General features: G+C 56.4%; 1 protein-coding gene across 3 annotated transcripts; it reads right to left on the bottom strand.

Moving 5' to 3' along the window:
* Window positions 1–2915: 2915 nt before the first annotated feature.
* On the bottom strand, window positions 2916–16806 carry PITX2 (paired like homeodomain 2). 3 transcript variants are annotated; one of them, XM_057404534.1, is made up of 5 exons: window positions 16672–16806; window positions 14357–14412; window positions 14039–14176; window positions 5975–6180; window positions 2916–4234 (listed from the first exon to the last, which is right to left on the bottom strand). In XM_057404534.1, exons 2-5 carry the CDS (start codon window positions 14400–14402, stop codon window positions 3671–3673), a joined length of 954 nt encoding a protein of 317 aa, XP_057260517.1. In that variant the 5' UTR covers window positions 14403–14412; window positions 16672–16806; the 3' UTR covers window positions 2916–3670. The 3 variants fall into 3 exon arrangements, with proteins under 3 accessions (XP_057260517.1, XP_057260516.1, XP_057260515.1); XM_057404533.1 differs by lacking the exon at window positions 14039–14176; XM_057404532.1 differs by lacking the exons at window positions 14039–14176; window positions 14357–14412; window positions 16672–16806 and adding an exon at window positions 7002–7482.
* Window positions 16807–17256: the final 450 nt, after the last annotated feature.

The raw sequence follows: 17256 nt of genomic DNA, 5'->3' as shown, positions 1-17256 counted from the left end.
CGTGTCCCCCCAAAAACCCTTCAGTGCAGCCCGGAGGGGCGGGAGGGGGGGCAGACATTCTCCGCAGCGTGTAGAAACGGGCGGGTTCAGATGTTAACTATTTCCCCAAGGAAGTTTCTTCCCTCCAAAAACGCTAATGAATGTTGTAAGGGAAAAAAAATAATAATAAAAAAAAGAAGAACCCAAGTAAAACAAACCCAGAAAAGTTTCTTTTATTTCCTGGTACAGGTATGCGGAGGCCGGTGTGCCTGCACACGCGGGCGGGCGAGAAGGAGCACAAAGCCGCGCAGGGAGAGGCCCGCGGGAGAGCCGCCCGGGACGCACCGACACCGCGTTTAGCCCTGCCCTGGGCGCGCCGCCACCGTCCAAAGTGCGGAGGCCCCGTCCGAAAACAAAAGAGCAGAGCCGAGGCGGGGGGCGGCGGGGCCAAGGCAGCAGGGATGCCCCGGCCGGCGGGACTGTGGGTTAGGATGTGGATTGGGATGTGGATTAGGATGTGGATTGGGAAGCAGACGGCGCTGCCCGCTCGCACGCCCGGCGCGCGGGGACGAGCAGCAGGCCCCTTGCCGAGGGTTCCCGGGGGTGGGGGGTGTTGAGGGGTGCGAGGCCGGTGTTTCACCCCTCTCCCCCGCCGCTTCTGCAAATAGGCATTTTGCAAATCCCTCATTTCGTTGTGGCTTTTCCAAGCCCTCTCTACGGCTTCCATTGTTCCAGGTTCGCGTTGCTACCGCAGATAAGGGGAAGACCCCGGAAAAAAAAAAAAAAAAAAAAAGAAGAAAATCAGAAAAAGAAAAACCGCGAGCCAAGATTTTGATTTACAACCTAATCAAAACATTATATCTTTGGTCAAGTGGCGCAGAAAAATGATGACCCTCAAGGCTTCAGCTAGGGGGAGAAAGAGAAATTCAGATTACACTCGGAGTGATTTATGTCCTCTCTGAGCGGTCACGTTGATTTTTCATCATTTGAGCCATTACACAGTAGAGTGGAAAACTCTGATCCAATTGTTTTTTTTTTGGTCTGATACGGTATATATTCTTCTTCTAAACGTGTACGCGTATACTATATATTACATACATATTCCTTCTCCACGCACACACATATTCTAAATAAATACATGGATATTTTATATATATGAGAGGAATATAAATAACCAACGCCGCCGAGAAGAAACGAGAGCCGAGAAGAGCATGTAAAATACCGTGCCGATACCCGCAGCGAGCCGCTTGCTGGTTTCCGAGCCCGTCCTGCCGGGACGGTTGGGGCAGAAAAGCACTCGAGTTTCTCCACTTCCCCCCACCCCGGGGGGGTCCCAGATGCCCGCCCCTAGCCGCCGTCGCCCCCAGACCTCCCGCCCGCCGCCCAGCGAGGAGGGAGAGGACAAGGAGGAAGAAGGGGACATTTTTTGAAGCCCCTGTGACACTCACCCATGTTAGGTGCTGACACGGTGCGGAAAAAAACGACGGGAACGGCGTTGGTTCGGAGCGGCGGGAAGGCCGGGTATTGAGGAGGGGGCACCGCCTCCCCCCGCCCCAAGCACAGAGGCTCTGACTGACCCTCTGGCAACAACACAGAAAGGAGAGCAAACAGAAAACGGGTTTAGAAAAACAACACACATACACACAAAAAAAAAGAAAAAAATATTAAAAAAAATAATTAAAATCAACACACACACACACCCGGGAAACAAACAAACAGAAAAACAAAATATTGGGGGGGGGGGAATAAAAATTACAGAAAACATATGAAAGAAAAAAAGTGTGGATGGGGTCTGCTCACGCTGTAAATGGGAACACGAAAGGGGAAGACGCCGTTTTCGGATGGGGAAAGCATTTTCCCCATGGGAAAGAGCAGGGCGCTGACCTCTCCCCCTCTTTCCTGCTCCTCTCCCCGGCTAACCGCGGTGCTTCCCGGCCGCACAAAAGCGCGCAAGGAGAGCGCAAAGGCCGCGCACGGTGCAAGCTCGCCCCCCACCGCGGTGAATTGCCTCCCTGGAGTCCCCTCCACTGCTCGCCAGTTTACGCGCCTGCGGAATTTCTTCGCCGGGTGCCGCAGGAACAGCCCCGCACCCCCCTGCAGCCCCTCCTTGCCTGCCCAGGGGTTGAGGGCCGCCGGGAGGGAGGGAGGGCCGAGCGGCAATTCATCTTGATTTGTTTCAATCGTCCGGGGCGACGGCAAAGTTATAATCCTGTATAATTTCAGGAACAAGCAGGTTGAGAATGAATGGGTCGATATTATTTAAAACAAAACACAGGAGAGCACGACCTTTCCCTTCAACGACGTGTTGCAGCACGAAGTCGCAGGAAACGCGGGGCTAACCTCTCACCCCCGCGCTCCGCGGGGCCGCCGTGATTTGGGCTGCTCTTTGTTTCTCTTCATGTCTGAAAGGGGGATTTGGAATAGAAATGCAATAGTACATGAAGGATCTCCCCGCTGAAGGGAGAGAAGGTGAGCGCAGGGGGCGGCAGAGGGGACAGATTATTCTGAACAGGAGCAGTTTGTTTGCAAACTGGCTTTTCTTTGCCTTTTTTTTCTGTTCTCTTCCCCACCCCCTCTTCTTTAATGTAATAAAAGCTTCCTTCACAGAGGGAGAAATTTATGCTCGAGATACAGCAACTTTGTGGCTGATAATTCCCGAGGCCAACGATGTCAAATAATCCATTTTCTCGGGGCTGCGTGGGGGAATAAAGGGATTCCGCGGGTCCAAGCCGCGCGTTCCTCTATCATGCAGCGTTAGAGCCTGGGATCTATTTTTTACGTGGAAACAAAAAGTGCCGACACTTATTTGTATTGCAATAAAAAGAACTGCCCTGTGTTTCTAGAGAGCGAGGTCCAGTGTCAGCGACCAGTCAATCACTGCGGAGCAGTTACCGCTGCGCAGCTTGTCTCGGTAAATAAAAATGCAGACAGAACTATATGCCGTATATTTTACTCCCATGAAATAAAACACATTTCATTTCATTTTTTTTCATGTTTGCTGAAAAGTAAAACAATAATAATTGTACGAAATGTTATACACAGGGCATGTTTTACATTGCAATATCAGAAACATCATTGCATCCACCAGAGGTACTATTCTAAAACTGATATTCACACAATTTTTTTGTTTTTAATAATTATATGTTAGAAACATACAGTGTCGCATTTAGTATATACATTCCCTTGCTCGCAAGCGAAAAAATTCTAGTCGCTTCTGTGTAACATGCTTTATTTTAAAGCCTAACCTTTTAAAAACACTGTTGTGATATTACTAACAACTGCTTTTATAAAATTAATTTGACATTTCGATATATATACATCCTTTCAGTCATTTTTATGTTAACAATGCTAAACTTAAAAAATAACAAGCTTATAGTAACATTAAAATGTCATATCATATCCAGTCAAACATTTGTCCATATATATATATATATATATGTCCTTGTAACTGTTGAAATACTCTTAATGAAAGATCTCAGAATCTGTAGAAGGTCCTTTGAAAACAAAGGAACTATCTTATTTCAGTGGTTTCCTCTTTTTTTTCCCCCTTCTCTTTCCTCTTTCCCTCTCTCTCTCTCTTTGATTTTTCCTCCTGTCTCTTTCTCCCTAGTGCCCATTACTTTCTAGCGTGATTCTCAGTCTCTGCAGGAAGCGGGAGGGATTCCCAGGCAGTGTTTCCTACTTGGGTGCCTCACACGGGTCTGTCCACCGCGTACTGGCAAGCGCTCAGGTTGGAAGCAGGGTTCTGCACGCTGGCGTAGCCAAAACTGGAGTGCTGCTTGGCTTTAAGTCTCAGACTCGCCAAGCTCGAGTTGCATGTGTCCCTATAAACATATGGAGGTGTTGGAGGAGCATAAGGACAGGCTGGCGTCGGCACCGCAGAATTCAGGGAGGGATTGCTCAAGTTGTTCAAGTTATTCAGGCTGTTGAGGCTGGAGCCGGGGACCCCGGTGACTGCAGAGGGTACCATGCTTGAAGACATACTCATGGAGGAAATGGAGTTTGGAGGGGAGAACATGCTCTGAGAAGACAGAGGGTTGACATTCATGGAGTTGAAGAAAGGAAAGCTTTTGGTGGAGAGTGAAGCGGAGGTCAGGCCCTTGGCTGCCCAGTTGTTATACGAGTAGCCGGGGTACATGTCATCGTAGGGCTGCATCAGGCCGTTAAACTGTGGACCGAAGCCGTTTTTGCAAAGCTCGGCTTGCTGGTTCCTTTCTCTCTTTCTCCATTTGGCTCTGCGGTTCTTGAACCAAACCTTTGGAACGGGGAGGAAGAGGGAAGGAGGGAGGGAGATGGGAGACGCGAATTAGTCAGGAACCACTGCCGCAGCCTTTCGCAAGATCTCGGCAACAGCCGAGCTTGTCCCTATGCACGGGCATACATATATGCATGCGTACATACATGAAGATGTGTCCGTACACACACACACACAGAGGCTCGCCACCTCCTCTGGGGAGCCCCTCGCTGGGCCGGGGCAGCAATGTGCTGCCGGGCCCGCAGAGCACCCCCCGGGCCTGGCGCTGCCGGGTCTCAGCAGGGTAAATTCGTGCCCCTTCCCCGAAACCCCCGGCACAGTATGCGATACTCTCATTCGAGCCACAGCGGTAAACGCTTCCCTCTTCTATGTTTCTATCGTTACTGTCATTTTCCTCGTTTCTCTCTCTTTTATGCACCCCTCCTTCCTTGGCTTATTCTGCGCTGAAGCCAACCAGGGGAAATACAAAAGTGTAAAAATAAGGGCAAAATGCCCGGAAACCCGTGGAATTTTAGGGCTATGTTTCCTATTACGGGGAAGGAGGGGGAAGCCAGCAACTAATAAATCCTTGCTTCAGTTTGTTAAAGCTACAAAGCTTCCAGAGCCGAAAAGCACTTTCTAAACAAACTTATTCGACTGCTCTTTGGCAAAAAGAAAAGGAAAACCCAAAGAGACCGAAATAAAACCCCAACCCCAAAAAAATCAACATTTAACAATGTGCTAAATGAGACCCAAGAGACCCTCCTCAGACAATGGGGACAACGTGTCCTTCCCAATCCACATCTGGGTGCCTGACCCGTCGGGCAGCCGCCAGCAGCAGCCTCACCCGTGTGTATTGGAGCCACCCCTGGGTGTTTGCAGCACCCCCCCCCCGCACTGGGCCGGGCAGGGGCCGCCCGGACACCACGGAGACGGGCCCCATATGGCCTCTCTGCACCTCCCGAAACCAAAACCTCCCGCAAAAGCTGTACCGTGTCCGACACCACTCCGTACCCCGGCGCGGCCCCGGCCGGGCCCCGCTCCCCCTGCGGAGCTGCCTCGGCCCTGCACACCGTGGGCCCCACTCACTCCGGCCCTGACTCGCACTGCATCGCTTTCCCTAAACTATCGCGGGGAAAGGATTTACGTGGGATTTTTAAAAAAATGTGGGTTCGGCCCGTCTGGGGCTCTTTTTTTAGATGTCGTTTCCCTTCCCCCCCCCCCCCCCCCCAGCGCGGCGTTTGCAAGCCAGAAGGATCTGGCCTCGGCAACTCTGCAGCGCCGTGATGGTCCCATAAATCTCAGAGGGGGTAAGGGAGGAGAGAGACGCCCGTCGAATTGTGAAACCAAAAGAAAGAGAAAATGCAAGGAAGGGCACGTCGGGACTGCCTTGGAGAGAAGTAAAAGCCCTTGTGTGTTTTACATCTTTTTCGCATTAGCGGCAGCGCAGGTTGCAGCCTGTTCCGAGTTGCTTTCTTGGCTAATGTTTTCATTAGCGTTTCGATCAAAAGGAGCAGGACGCATTGCGCGGCGAGGGCGAAACGTGCAGCAAACCATATTCCGGGGGTAGAGAGTGAGAGAGGGATCCCAATCTATCTCGCTTTGACAGAACTGTCCTGCTCTGCCCTGCTTTTGTGCAAAGGCTCTGGAGTTTGCGTACAAACCGAAATCGAAAGCAGCTGCAGACACCGCAGCCCTCCTCCCCTTCCTCCCCGCCCCGACCCCCGCTGCTAGGAGCCGGCGTGTCCTGTCGCGACTTACCCTAACCCTCGCCTCGGTGAGGTTGGTCCAGACGGCGATCTCCTCCCGGGTGGACATGTCCGGGTAGCGATTCCGCTGGAAAGTGGCCTCCAGCTCCTGCAGCTGCTGGCTGGTAAAGTGGGTCCGCTGCCGCCGCTGCCTCTTTTTCTTGGAGGGATCCTCGGGCCCAGCATCCTCACTCTTGCTCTGCTGGCTCTTATCTTTCTCTGTAAGGGGGGAAACAAAAAAAACAACAAGGCGAAAAACAGGGGCGCCTCAGCCTTCGAAGCCTCCTCTTTCTCTCTCCTCTCCCGTGGCAGGGGAAGCGCTCGTCCCCGGCTCGCCGGGCCCCGCAGCCTGCCCCCAGCGCGGCTTGCCGGTGTAATGATTAACCGCACCGGCCTCCCGCACCAGCGGCTCCTCCGATCCCGCGGGCGGCTCCTCCCTGGAAGTAGCCACCTCCGGGGAGCGGACGGAGCCGCCCCTCCGCCGATGTACGCAGGTTTCTCACCTATTGATGCACACGAATTTTTTGCCAGTCTGTATCTCCCATCTGCATACACGTAATCCGTATTATTTGCCTATACGTAACCGTATTACTCGCTTGCCTGTATCGCGCTATTCTTCTGCTTGCATCCTTTACTATTCGTGCATTTTATCTACATCATTCCGCTACCTATACCCATATGATTTGTCCGACTACACCCATAGTATTTCTCCGTCTCTACCCATATGACTTGTCTGTCTATATCCGTAGTGTATCTCCGTCTATGCCCATATTACTCGCCCATCAGTATCCACCTCACTCGCCCGCCGCTATACACGCTATTCGCCCGTCTTTACACATGTCATTATCTTCCACACGCCAGCACACAGACACCGCACGCGAAAAGAAATCCCGCGAAGAGCGTCTCTGCCGAGTGCGAGGCGCTCACGGTGAGGGGAGCGACGACTGCGCGTCGCTGGCCGCGGGGCTACCGGCGGGACAGGCCGAGCTGGGGCAGGGCAGCGGGTCACCCGGGACTCCCAGCCGCTCGCCCCCTCTTACCTGCGGCCTCAGGGCTGGAGGTGTCAGAGATGGTGTGCACCTCCAGACGGTGCTTGGCGGACTCCAAGGAGGAGCGCGCCTGCCCCGGCGCCAGCGCCGTCGCCATGGCCAGCGCGGGCTGGTGGTGGTGGCAAGACGATGAAGAGGAGGAGGAAGAGGAGGAAGGTGAGGAGGAGCACAACTTATTCCCTGCTCCCAGGCGCTCCAGGCTTAACGTGTCCTTCATGCAGTTCATCGGCAAAAGGATGCCAAGCTCTACGTGCGTGCCTGGGGGGTCGGTAGGAGAAGGTGTGCGTGTGTCTGTAGGTGTCGGTACGTGTACGACGGCCGGAGCGGCGCCCCCCTCCGTGGGCGCGGAGCTGCCCAGCGGCTCCGGGGTGTCAGGGCTGCCGGGCGGGGGAGCCGCGGCTGGGCGGGCGGCGCTCGGCTAGCGCCCGGGCGGCACGGCGAGCCCAGGAGGCCCCCGCCGCCCAGGGGGGCGCGACGGCGGCGACAGGCGAGCGGGCGAGTCCGGTCCTGCACGAGCCGTCACGGCGACACGGCTGCTCCCCGGCCGACCGGCGGCCCCCGGCCCGCCGCGGGGCTCGGCGGGGCTCGGCGGGGAGCTGCGCTGCGCTGCCCGCGCATGGATCCGCGCCGCGCGCGGCCGGCCCCGCACCGCACCAGCTCAGTCGCTTCCCTCTTGGCCTGACATCTTAAACCGGCGGCGGCCTTCCCCGCGCCGCACGTCACCCGCCACGCCCCGCACCGCCTTCTGCCCGCCCCGCCGCGCCCCGCCCCTGCCCGGGTCCCGCCTCCCACGCCCCCCCGTAAGCCCGGCGTTATCCGCCCGGTTTGCCCCGGGGGTCGTACCCATGTCCGCAGAGCCCGACCCACGGGGAGACCCGTCGGGGCGGATCCGGGCACGCCCGCTCCCTCCGCGCTGCCTTCCGCAGCGGCGGAGCGCTCGGCACTGACAGAAGCGCTGCAACGAGGAGCATGGGAGTGGAGGACCCCGGGCCCGACTCCCTCTGTCAGAGAGGGTGGGAAACAAGCGGGCGGGGTCACAGCCGGAGAGACTACGCGTCCGCCGCGACAGGAGAGGGAAGGCCACTGCGAGGCACAGGCGGCGGCAGAAAGAGCAGCAGCCCCTCCGCGGGGAGCCGCACACAGACCAAGAGGCTGCACGCCCGGCCTCCCTCTGCCCTCACCGGAGGCGGAGAAAGGACACGGGGGGGAATCCTCTCCATGCCACTGCCATTGCCCCCCCCTCTCTGCCGCCGGATTCCCCACAGCGACCACACGTGGGGTCCTTTCCTCCCCGGTTTTACACGTTATCAGCAGGGATCGCTCCCCGCACTCGGCGGGGACCCGCGGGGACCGTCCCGGCGCTCAGAGCAGCCCCCGAACCCAAACCCGCGCCCGAGAACGCCGGTTACAGTTTGGCCAAGCCCTGCACCGGGCAGGGTTCCGTCACTCCAATCTCACCCATACGACCTCCTTGAGCTACCGCCTTCATAGGCTTGGAGGGGCAGGACGTGACCCCTCGCCCTCGGGCAGCCACCCCCGGACAGAAACTGCAGAGGGACGAGCTGCGGGGTCCCGCTGGCTCCGCTTTTGGCTCGGGGGGAGGCTGCTGCGGATCAGGGTCCGGCAGGAGGAGGGGGAAGCGGGTGTAGGGCGGGGACAGGTTGTCCTCTGGTGCCGGTCAGGGCGTCCCAGAGCAGAGCAGCCTGTCCCCGAGCCATGCCCCAGGGGGACAGCGGCCCTGCTCGGGGAGGGGAGCCCGTGGGAGCCCGGTGGAAAATACAGTTTGTGTCTGTGTCTTCAGTCCCTCTACATCGAAAAGTTACTGAAAGGTTCCCCTTGCAGTGGACCTCCATAGCCATAACCCAGCGCCCAAACTTTACTGTATCCCGTTGCTCTCCTGCCCACCCCCGCAAGGGTCCTTCTTGGTCTCTGATGCTCGTCCGAGGAACGTATAACCCCCCGCAATCTCACTTATCACTAAATTATACATATTACTTTCGCAGCCTGTTAGTAAAGAAGGTTAAATTAATTTACATTCTGCTCATTATCTGGTGTTTAAATGACGTGGTTTTATCCCTGAGATTTGGCAAAGAATCTCTTTCCTCAGACCCCACAGCGTTTCGACGGAGACAATGCTCTTACATTTGTAGTGGATTTTAATCTGATAAGACTCTAATTTGCTTAAGTCTTTTAAATAGGGGGTTTAAAATGATTCTAGCCGTTTTCTTATTGAATTTCCTCTAATTCCCCCAAGATCATAAAGTATGTGTGTAAAGTAAATATTTCCTCCCTTTGCACCGGCGGCAGATGACCTATAACTAAGTCAATATGAATCCAGCTCCATTCCGCACAATTTGTTTACCAATCATATCCCCGTTTCTTCTTAACCTCTCTCTACATCCATGGTCCCGCACCCAGAAATCGGCCCTCGGTTCTCCCATCATACCCCAACCCCCCCATCCCCTGCCTCTTTTCCCTTCGAGGGGTCGGGACTACCCTGGCCCCTGGCCTGGCCTGGCTGCGGGGAGCTCCGGGCGGGGGGTTGCCTTTCTCCAGCCCGTCTCCGGGCTACCGGCCCGCAAAGCCCCGGGGAGGCGGTACAATTGTTTTTCAACACGGCAATGCATCGCTCCCGCAGATGAGCCCTTTCTCCCTCCTATTTTTCTACTATTTCATTTTTCAGTCGTTTATTTTCGTTAGTTTGGCTTCTTTCGCAGGGAATCCAAACGAAAAGTCCCTCCTGGCTGCGCGGCGCAGAGCGCTTTTTACGCGCTTGGTGCCCTTGCAGAGCGCAGCGGCGGTGCCTCCTTGTCCTGGGCTACTCCGCGGGTCCCGGCCCCCCAGGGAGGGGGACAGGGGGAGCAGGGACCCTCCACCGCGCCTCCCTCAAGCACCTTCCCCAGCGGGGGAGGGTCCCTGCTCCCCCTGCCCCAGCGGGCACAGACCCTCCTCCCGTTCCCGCGTCCCCAGAAGCGGGGAGCTGATGAGGCCCAGTTCCGCACCCGAAGGGAAGGAGTGCCGGAATTTCGTTTTGTGCCTTGGATTACAACTCCCCCAGCCCGGGCAGGAGGGGAGCTACCACTCAGCGTTAGTTGTCATGGTGACCATAAATCACGTAAATCCAAAAATACCCACCTATAATATGAGATGAAGCTTTTATTTCCCGAGTGAAATAATATTTTAAAAGCTGTCATACAACCGAAAAACAACCTAATTGTAGTCAACCGAGTAATATACCAGCGGTAGAAGTTTCAATTCAAATGTCAAAAATGCTTTTCTGGAGTTTCTTTTTTTTTTTTTTTTTCCCTTCTGGAAGCTCCATCCCCTTCCAGGTTCTGGTCCTGGACGCAAAGCCGCCCCGGCCGGCTCACCAGAATGGCTGACACCCCCCAAAAATAAACAATTTGGTTTGGAGGGGTTTCTCCCCTTGTCTTTGCCTATTGTTGCAAGGCTGGCAGGGGGCAAGCCCCGGTGCGCTGGAGGGCAACCTGCGGCAAGAAAACTGGGGGACTGGGGCTGCTCCGCACCCCTCTCTCCCTTCTGCGTCTCCTTTTTAATTTCTTTAATTAAAAAATAAAATCTTATTATGTTGTTTTTTGTTTTTTTTTTTTTGCCCCCCGAGGGTGTCTTCGACCTTCTGCTCCCGCCGGCCGCCATGGATCCGCGGTGACGGCCCCGGTGCGGGAGGCAGGCGGGTCGAGAGCGGGAAGGGAGATGGGCTGGGGTGTCGGAGGACGGCCAGACCTACGGTGGGTGTTTATTCTCTCACTTTTCCTTTATCTCCTTACGGGATCGTTGTTTCTAGGCGTAACGCTCTCCTAAATGGATAAATTGGTTCTCATGCAGAGTCTCTAGCTAGTCCTGTTGTCTTTTACCTTTGGCTTGTTGTCTTTCGCCTATCTCGGATTACCGGGTATTCTCCTCGATGAAGAGCCATTAATTACCCATTCAGTCAATATTAGGAAGACTACAGAGCTTTTTACATCGGATTAAGAAGACATCAGGTTGTTCCCTTAGTATATTCCTCCTCACGAATAAGCTTTCGTTATACATTTAGTTTTCCCTGGGGTGAGGCTAACAACCGCTGCATATATTATTCTCAGACGACGGGGTGAGGTGGGGGGGGAAGACGACGACACAAAATTATTTATACGAAGCGCAATAAATAACTTTCAATTAGCGCTCGGCGTTAGCTGCAGGAAGGAGCGCGCAATTTCCTCGCCGCTGCTCAAGGCAGCGCACAGGCGGAGTGACCCCGGTTCCACCACGCGGTCACAGTTCCGGCGACAGATTTGGCCACGTCCAGTGGAGGGGAGAGGGGTGCTGCTTGGCACCGGCTCCGCCTCGTCTTCCCCCCCGCGCCCGCAACCCTCCGCAGGGGCGTAAACTGCGCTCCCATCATCTAGTCCCGGGGTCAGAAAAGGCACCGCGGAGCTTTGCTGTGCTCTCTTTCCTGGCTGCACCTGACCTGGGCGGAAAACTGAACCGGCTCTGGGATTTTGGTTTGGCTTTGAAAAACGGATGTCAGGTTACGGAATATTCAAACCAAAGAATATATATAAATAAAGGGTTGAAACAATCAATTTGTGATGCTGACTGGTGATACAAGGGGAGTGCAATTTAATGTTCCATGCTGAAGGCTGCTGTTTCATCCGTACCCAGATTATCGATTACAGGAAAGGATTCCTTAAGTAGAATTGGCAGAGCTCACAAATTGTACAGACTAAATACATATATATGCATATATATGTACCCCCCAAATAGTTTACGCATCTTCCAGCGGTCGATAAAAATTATCCGAATGAACCCACCACAAGCCCTTGCACGTGCTGTGGGGCTGTCGAAGTGTGCGCTGAAGTTACCCTAATTTAGCGGGACTGGGCACCCAGCAGTAATTTCCCTGGATCAACGCGGACCTAGCCGTGCTGTTTTTCACACTCCAGGCTGTAGCAGTATTTTCATACTTTCCCCGTTTTCCTTTCCCTGCTGTGGCCAGGGACACGTTTCTGTCGGGATGCGCCCCCCCACCCTCCCCCCCGCATTCCCCCTCCCGCGGGGAGCCAGCTTTGGGGGGTCTCCTGCTGAATTTCGTTTCCTCCTTGCGTAGGAGCTTTGATTTGACCAAACATTCGCATTTTTTACTATCGTTACCAATGGTGCTACTTAGCGATTATTCTCCCTGTGCCCACCGACGGTGCCTAACCCCGGAAATTCCCTGACCGCCCTCGGAATTTCCCGGCCCGTCCGGTGCCAGGTGGGGTCCCGAGTCCCCCCGGGCTTCCCAAGAGGTTCATCCCGCAGAGCAAGTGGTACCCGACGCCCAAATCCCCGATTAAAAGCAGATCAAAGGCAAGCCCCAACAAAACCCGCCTGGACGGCGAGAAAACACCCGTGACTTCTCCGATTCACAGAGAGTCGCCAGAGCAGCACAGGGGGCCTCAGGACTTGCCATTGCCCCATCGCACAGAGACGCGGGCTGGGACTCACACAGGAATTATCCCCACACCACCAGGGGTATATCCCCATATCCGCAAAGATACAGCCGCACCAGCGGCCCTCCGAGCTTCCCACCCCTGTGAAACGGAAGGACTTAATGGCCAGGCAACCCTGCGTTGCTTCGTCAGCTCAGACTTCTATTTTAATTAACGGTTTTAAACGCGTTTAGATCGCAGTTCCCCCCCCTTTACCTCTGCAGCCCGACGGGTAAAGGACAGACAGGCTTATATGGTAACGAGGCAGGAAATTTTGGGTGTACTACAATAATCCGGGTTCATAATTGATGGTTAAGAAAATAACCATTTGTTTCTCGGCCGGGGAAGTAAAAGTTACCGTGTCAGGGAGCATATGTGGGTATTACTTTTATAAATACTTAGTCGAATAAAGCTGACTTGGAAGGGCTCATAAATTTATCCTATCGGAAAGGTCCCCACTTTCCCATTAGATCAGGAGAAGGGCTTTGATTAAGACCACCTGTTCCTCTGCAGGGACGGCAAGAGAGGGCAGGGAGGCCTTGCTTATTCGCAAACCATATATAAAGCAATGTCACCCTTCCTTTCAACGTTATTTAACACTGATTGCTGGCCGAGGGAAAAAGCGCCAGGGCCTGGTAAAGCCTATTTGTGCACAATTTAATATCGCGTATGTTTCCGGGATTAAAAATTATCGGCTCGTATTAACTTCGCGTTTGGCATTACCCCGGATTTTGCCGGCTAACCTTTCACCTAAGCGTTTCTTCTTCTAGGGGGGTTTGATGTCCCTAGAACAAACCCTGGCTAAAGTCTCCGGGGGAGGGTGGACTTGGGAAGGGGACATGGCCCCTCCTGAAATCACTGGGTGTTATCTGAGAAACAGCGAGCTGAGTATTCTTACAAGGAAGTGTTTAACCACGGGACCACGAATACGTGCATTATTAATTCACTGTAGTTTCCTGTATTATTAATTCAGGTTAATATATTTTATTTAAACAAAATTACGTTTATCTTGGATTAAACAGTCTCTCGAAATACAGAGCGCTTGTTTTCTTCTTTGTAATGTGTTTGCATTGCTGTTTTGCTTTACCACCCCTCAGGCTCTCCTATCAGACCCCCCGAGGCGGGCAGGGGGAAAGGAGGCAGGAGCTCTCCCTGCCTGCGGGCGGGGCGCGGCGGGGGCCGCCTCTGGGGGGCAGGACAGGGCCGGCGGCTTGTCTGCGGGCGGGGGAACACAAAACACGGACAATATCAATAAATACGAGAGCGGCGCTGCGGGTGCCTGAAAGGTGCGCTGACAGCCAGGATGGTTTTGGCGACGGGTGGGGGGGACGGACGCGCTAGCGGCGGGTGTCAGAGCGCTCCTGCCCGCGCAAGCCCCCCTCGTCCCTTTCTCCGCGGCCGCGCATCATCAGGCGCAAATGGCTCCCGGGCGCAGAGCTGCGCAGCCAGCGGGCAGCAGAGGGCGCCCTGGCGCCGCTCAGGCGGCCCGTAGCTGACCTCCCGCCCGCCGCCCCGGCAGCGCGGCCCGCGGAGGGGTGCGGAGAGGCCGCCGCTTACCATTGGCGCCAGGGGGCGGCCGCCCGAGGAGCTTGCAGCCGGCGGGCTCCTTGTGGCCCTCCGGCGCCTCGCCGGGCTCCCCTTTTTTGATGTCCGCCTCCTTGGAGAAAAGGCACTCGACGGCGGCGGGCTGCACCCCTGGGGACAGGGACATGGGGACACACAGGGAAGAGGTGGTCAGCGCCCGCTGCTGCGCACCCCTCCGGGCAGGCGGCACTGCTTCCCGGGGGCTGCCCCGCCCGGCTCCGCACCCGCGCAGCGCGCCGCAAGGCAGCGGGGCCGCTGTGCCTTCGCCTCGGCGAAGGAGGTTTCTCTTACCTAGCTGAACACAGGCGGAGACAAGTTTGCGGCAGTTGGACTCCATTACCAGTTATCTGCAAAAGAGGAAGGCATCGGAGTTTTAAAACAGTTACTCTGGGAGTGAAAAATCAATGCGAAAAAGAAGCCCAACCGCCGCGGGAGTCACGTCGCAAGGGTGCTGCGGGAACTCTAACTTTCTCCAGTGCTATCTGCACCGTGAACCCCCATCTCGCCTCAGCGTCGGGTCCCACCCGAGTCACGCCACTGCATGGGCGCAACCCCCCATAGCTGTTCCCCAGCCCGCCGGACAGCTCGGCCTCCCTCCGCTCCTCGTTATTTGAGGACGTGGAGGAAGGCCGGTAACCTCGTGGCTGTGCGGTGCCCTGGGACACCCCTACCCCGGTCCCGGTGCCAGGGGTGAGGCGGTACCGGCCACAAGGGCCCCTGCGCGGCGCAGCGGGAGATGCGCTGTGGCGGCTGCGCCCGCCGAGGCTCCGCTGCCCGGCTGCGGCTCCGCGCTCCCCGGCCTCCGCCGGCGCCACCCCCGGTCTGAGAGGTCGGGCAGTAAAATCACGGGATTAGTGCCTGATTGAGATGTCTGTTCGTGAGATATTACAAAATTCATTATCACAGCTCTCTACTAACTCGATATGAAGTAACACAGATGGGATTTTATTAGTCCAGGCTTCGAATGTTTACTTATGATAATTTCGGGGGAAAATTTGCATGTCACCATCATTTCGCTAATCTTTCGTCTTCTTATTCTTCGCCTCTTTTTTAATGTCTGAACTGGGGGCATTATTAGCTGAAGCTTAGAAATGCGGCAGCCGGGGTCCGAGGCACGTTTTTGGTGAGCAGAGCTCGCCGGCCCCGCCGGGATGAGACTGAGGGAAAGGTGAAGGAAAGGAAGAAAATATATAAATATATGTTATAAAAAAAAGTAGAAAAAAAGAGGGGCGAAATGGGAAGGTACGGTTATTGGGACTCCTCCGGGTCGTTGTCGTGATACGGCGATTTCTATTCAAACCCGAAGGACGCTAGGAGGAAATTCTGCTCCCCCAGGCCTCCGGCCTAACACACGAGTTGCCTAAATTAAGCAGGAAGGCGATTAAGAGAATCTTAATTCTTCCCCGATGGTTCTTAAATGGGGATGGGTCTCCGTCAAGATTAGTCCTGCGGGACAAATTCAACCGCCCTCCTCGCCCACTTGCCTAGGTGCCTGATTTATCTCACAAGTGGGGACACTCCGCTCTCCCAAAACACGCACTGCCACCAAGGGCAAGTTTTAGTTCTCTCCAGAATCGCCTTCTCCTCGGAGAAAAATGCCTTTCCCGGACGGATTCCTATTTCATCCCCGGTCTCAGTTGCCCGCACTGCTCCTTCCCTTTCTCTCACCCCTAACTAATTTTTGTACAAACGACACCGCAGCGCGGGGCCGAGGGGAGCGTGAAGCATTTTCCTATTGTCTCCAGCCCGGCGGCTTAACTGAAAGCAACTCCACTCTCATTTTTCCGTGTCTCCGAGCACCCCTCTGCTCGAAGTTAAAGATAGCCGAGCCTCCTCGCACCGGCCGTCGAGCCCGCCCTGCCTCCTCGCCTTGCCGGGTCGCTCGGCAGCAACCTGCTCGAAGAGCCCGGCTGCAGCAACCGCGGGGAACAGGGCGAAAACCGGGTTATTTTTGTTCTTACTGGTATCTACCGGTGTGCTTTCGAGGTGAAAAAAAAAACAAACAACAAAACTACAAAACAAAATCTAAACCAATCCGTCTCAAAAAAAAAACCAGAGTCCCCTAACAAATATCTCAGCACAGCCAGAAATAACCGCTTTTCGGCACAGGCTGTTTGTCAGAGACCGAGGCAGCTGCCTGTGGCTCTTAAAACGAAAGAACGAAAGGGGGACTCCGTGCGGGGCCTCCCCCTCCCCGGTGCCTGCAGCCGCAGCAGGGCCCGGCAGCTCCTTCGCGGGCGGTGCCGCGGGTGTCCCTGCCGCGGAGCCCGCAGACGGTCCCTCACGATATTCCAGAGCCCCAAGACACTGCTTTCGCCCCCCCCCGACTGCGCGGCTCCGCGGAGGGATGGAGCTGCCTGCGCGCCCTCTCCGCGGGACCGAGAGCGTCGGAGCCGGTTCGGCAGGGAATCGGCGCGAGGGCCCTTCTCGCTGCCCTGGCCACCGGTCCTGCGGGACGGGCCGCAGCCTCCCAGAGGACATCAGCAAGTCAACCCCGCAGCACCCTGCCCGCCGGTCCGCGATCGCCCCGGGGCGCGCAGAGCCACTGCTCGTACCCGTAGCCCTGCACCCATCATGCCGCCACCCCCCGAGACTCCCCCACTCACCGGGGCCGGCCGCTCTGTCCGCCCCGCCGCTCGCGCTGCTGATGCCGGTGCTGCCGGGGGCGGCGGGGCCGCGCCGGGCTCCTGCGCTGGCTGCGGGGCCGCGGAGCCGCCGCTGGCTCCCTCCTTCCCCGGCCCTCCGCGCCCCTGCCCCGCCCCGCCCGCCTCCCCGGGCCCTGACGTCACGCCAGCCCCGCCGAACGCGCCCCACCGCCGCCGCGGGGCCGGGCCGGGCCGGGCCGGGCTGGGGCGGGCGGCTCCGCAGCGCTGCGCGGCGCTCCGCGGGCACGGGCGCAGAAGTGGTGGCAGCTCCCGGCCGCGGAGGGGGCAGGGGGAAGCACAAAAGGCGGCGGAAGAAAGGCGGCGCGGCGGCGGGCTAGGTAGCCAGAGGAGAACCGAGGTGAGCGGGGACGGCCGCGGTCCCTCCGCGCCCGCGCAGGGCGCGCCCCGCTCCGCCCGGCTGGGGAGGGGGGGCAAAGTAACTGTGGTCAAAGTTTCCCGGGCCAGCCTACGGCAGTCGTTGCACCAGGTGTGAAGAGGGATCGCCAAACCCCTGCGAGAGGTCTCGGTTTCCTTTTGAACCCACTT

This window comes from Pezoporus wallicus, unplaced genomic scaffold (genome assembly GCF_028554395.1).
Source record: "Pezoporus wallicus isolate ANWC-B61680 ecotype Strahan unplaced genomic scaffold, APGP_CSIRO_Pwel_v1 contig_1583, whole genome shotgun sequence".
NCBI lineage: Eukaryota > Metazoa > Chordata > Aves > Psittaciformes > Psittacidae > Pezoporus > Pezoporus wallicus.
Note: the sequence above shows the minus strand (reverse complement) of the source record. Positions and strands in the feature narration are given on the sequence as shown.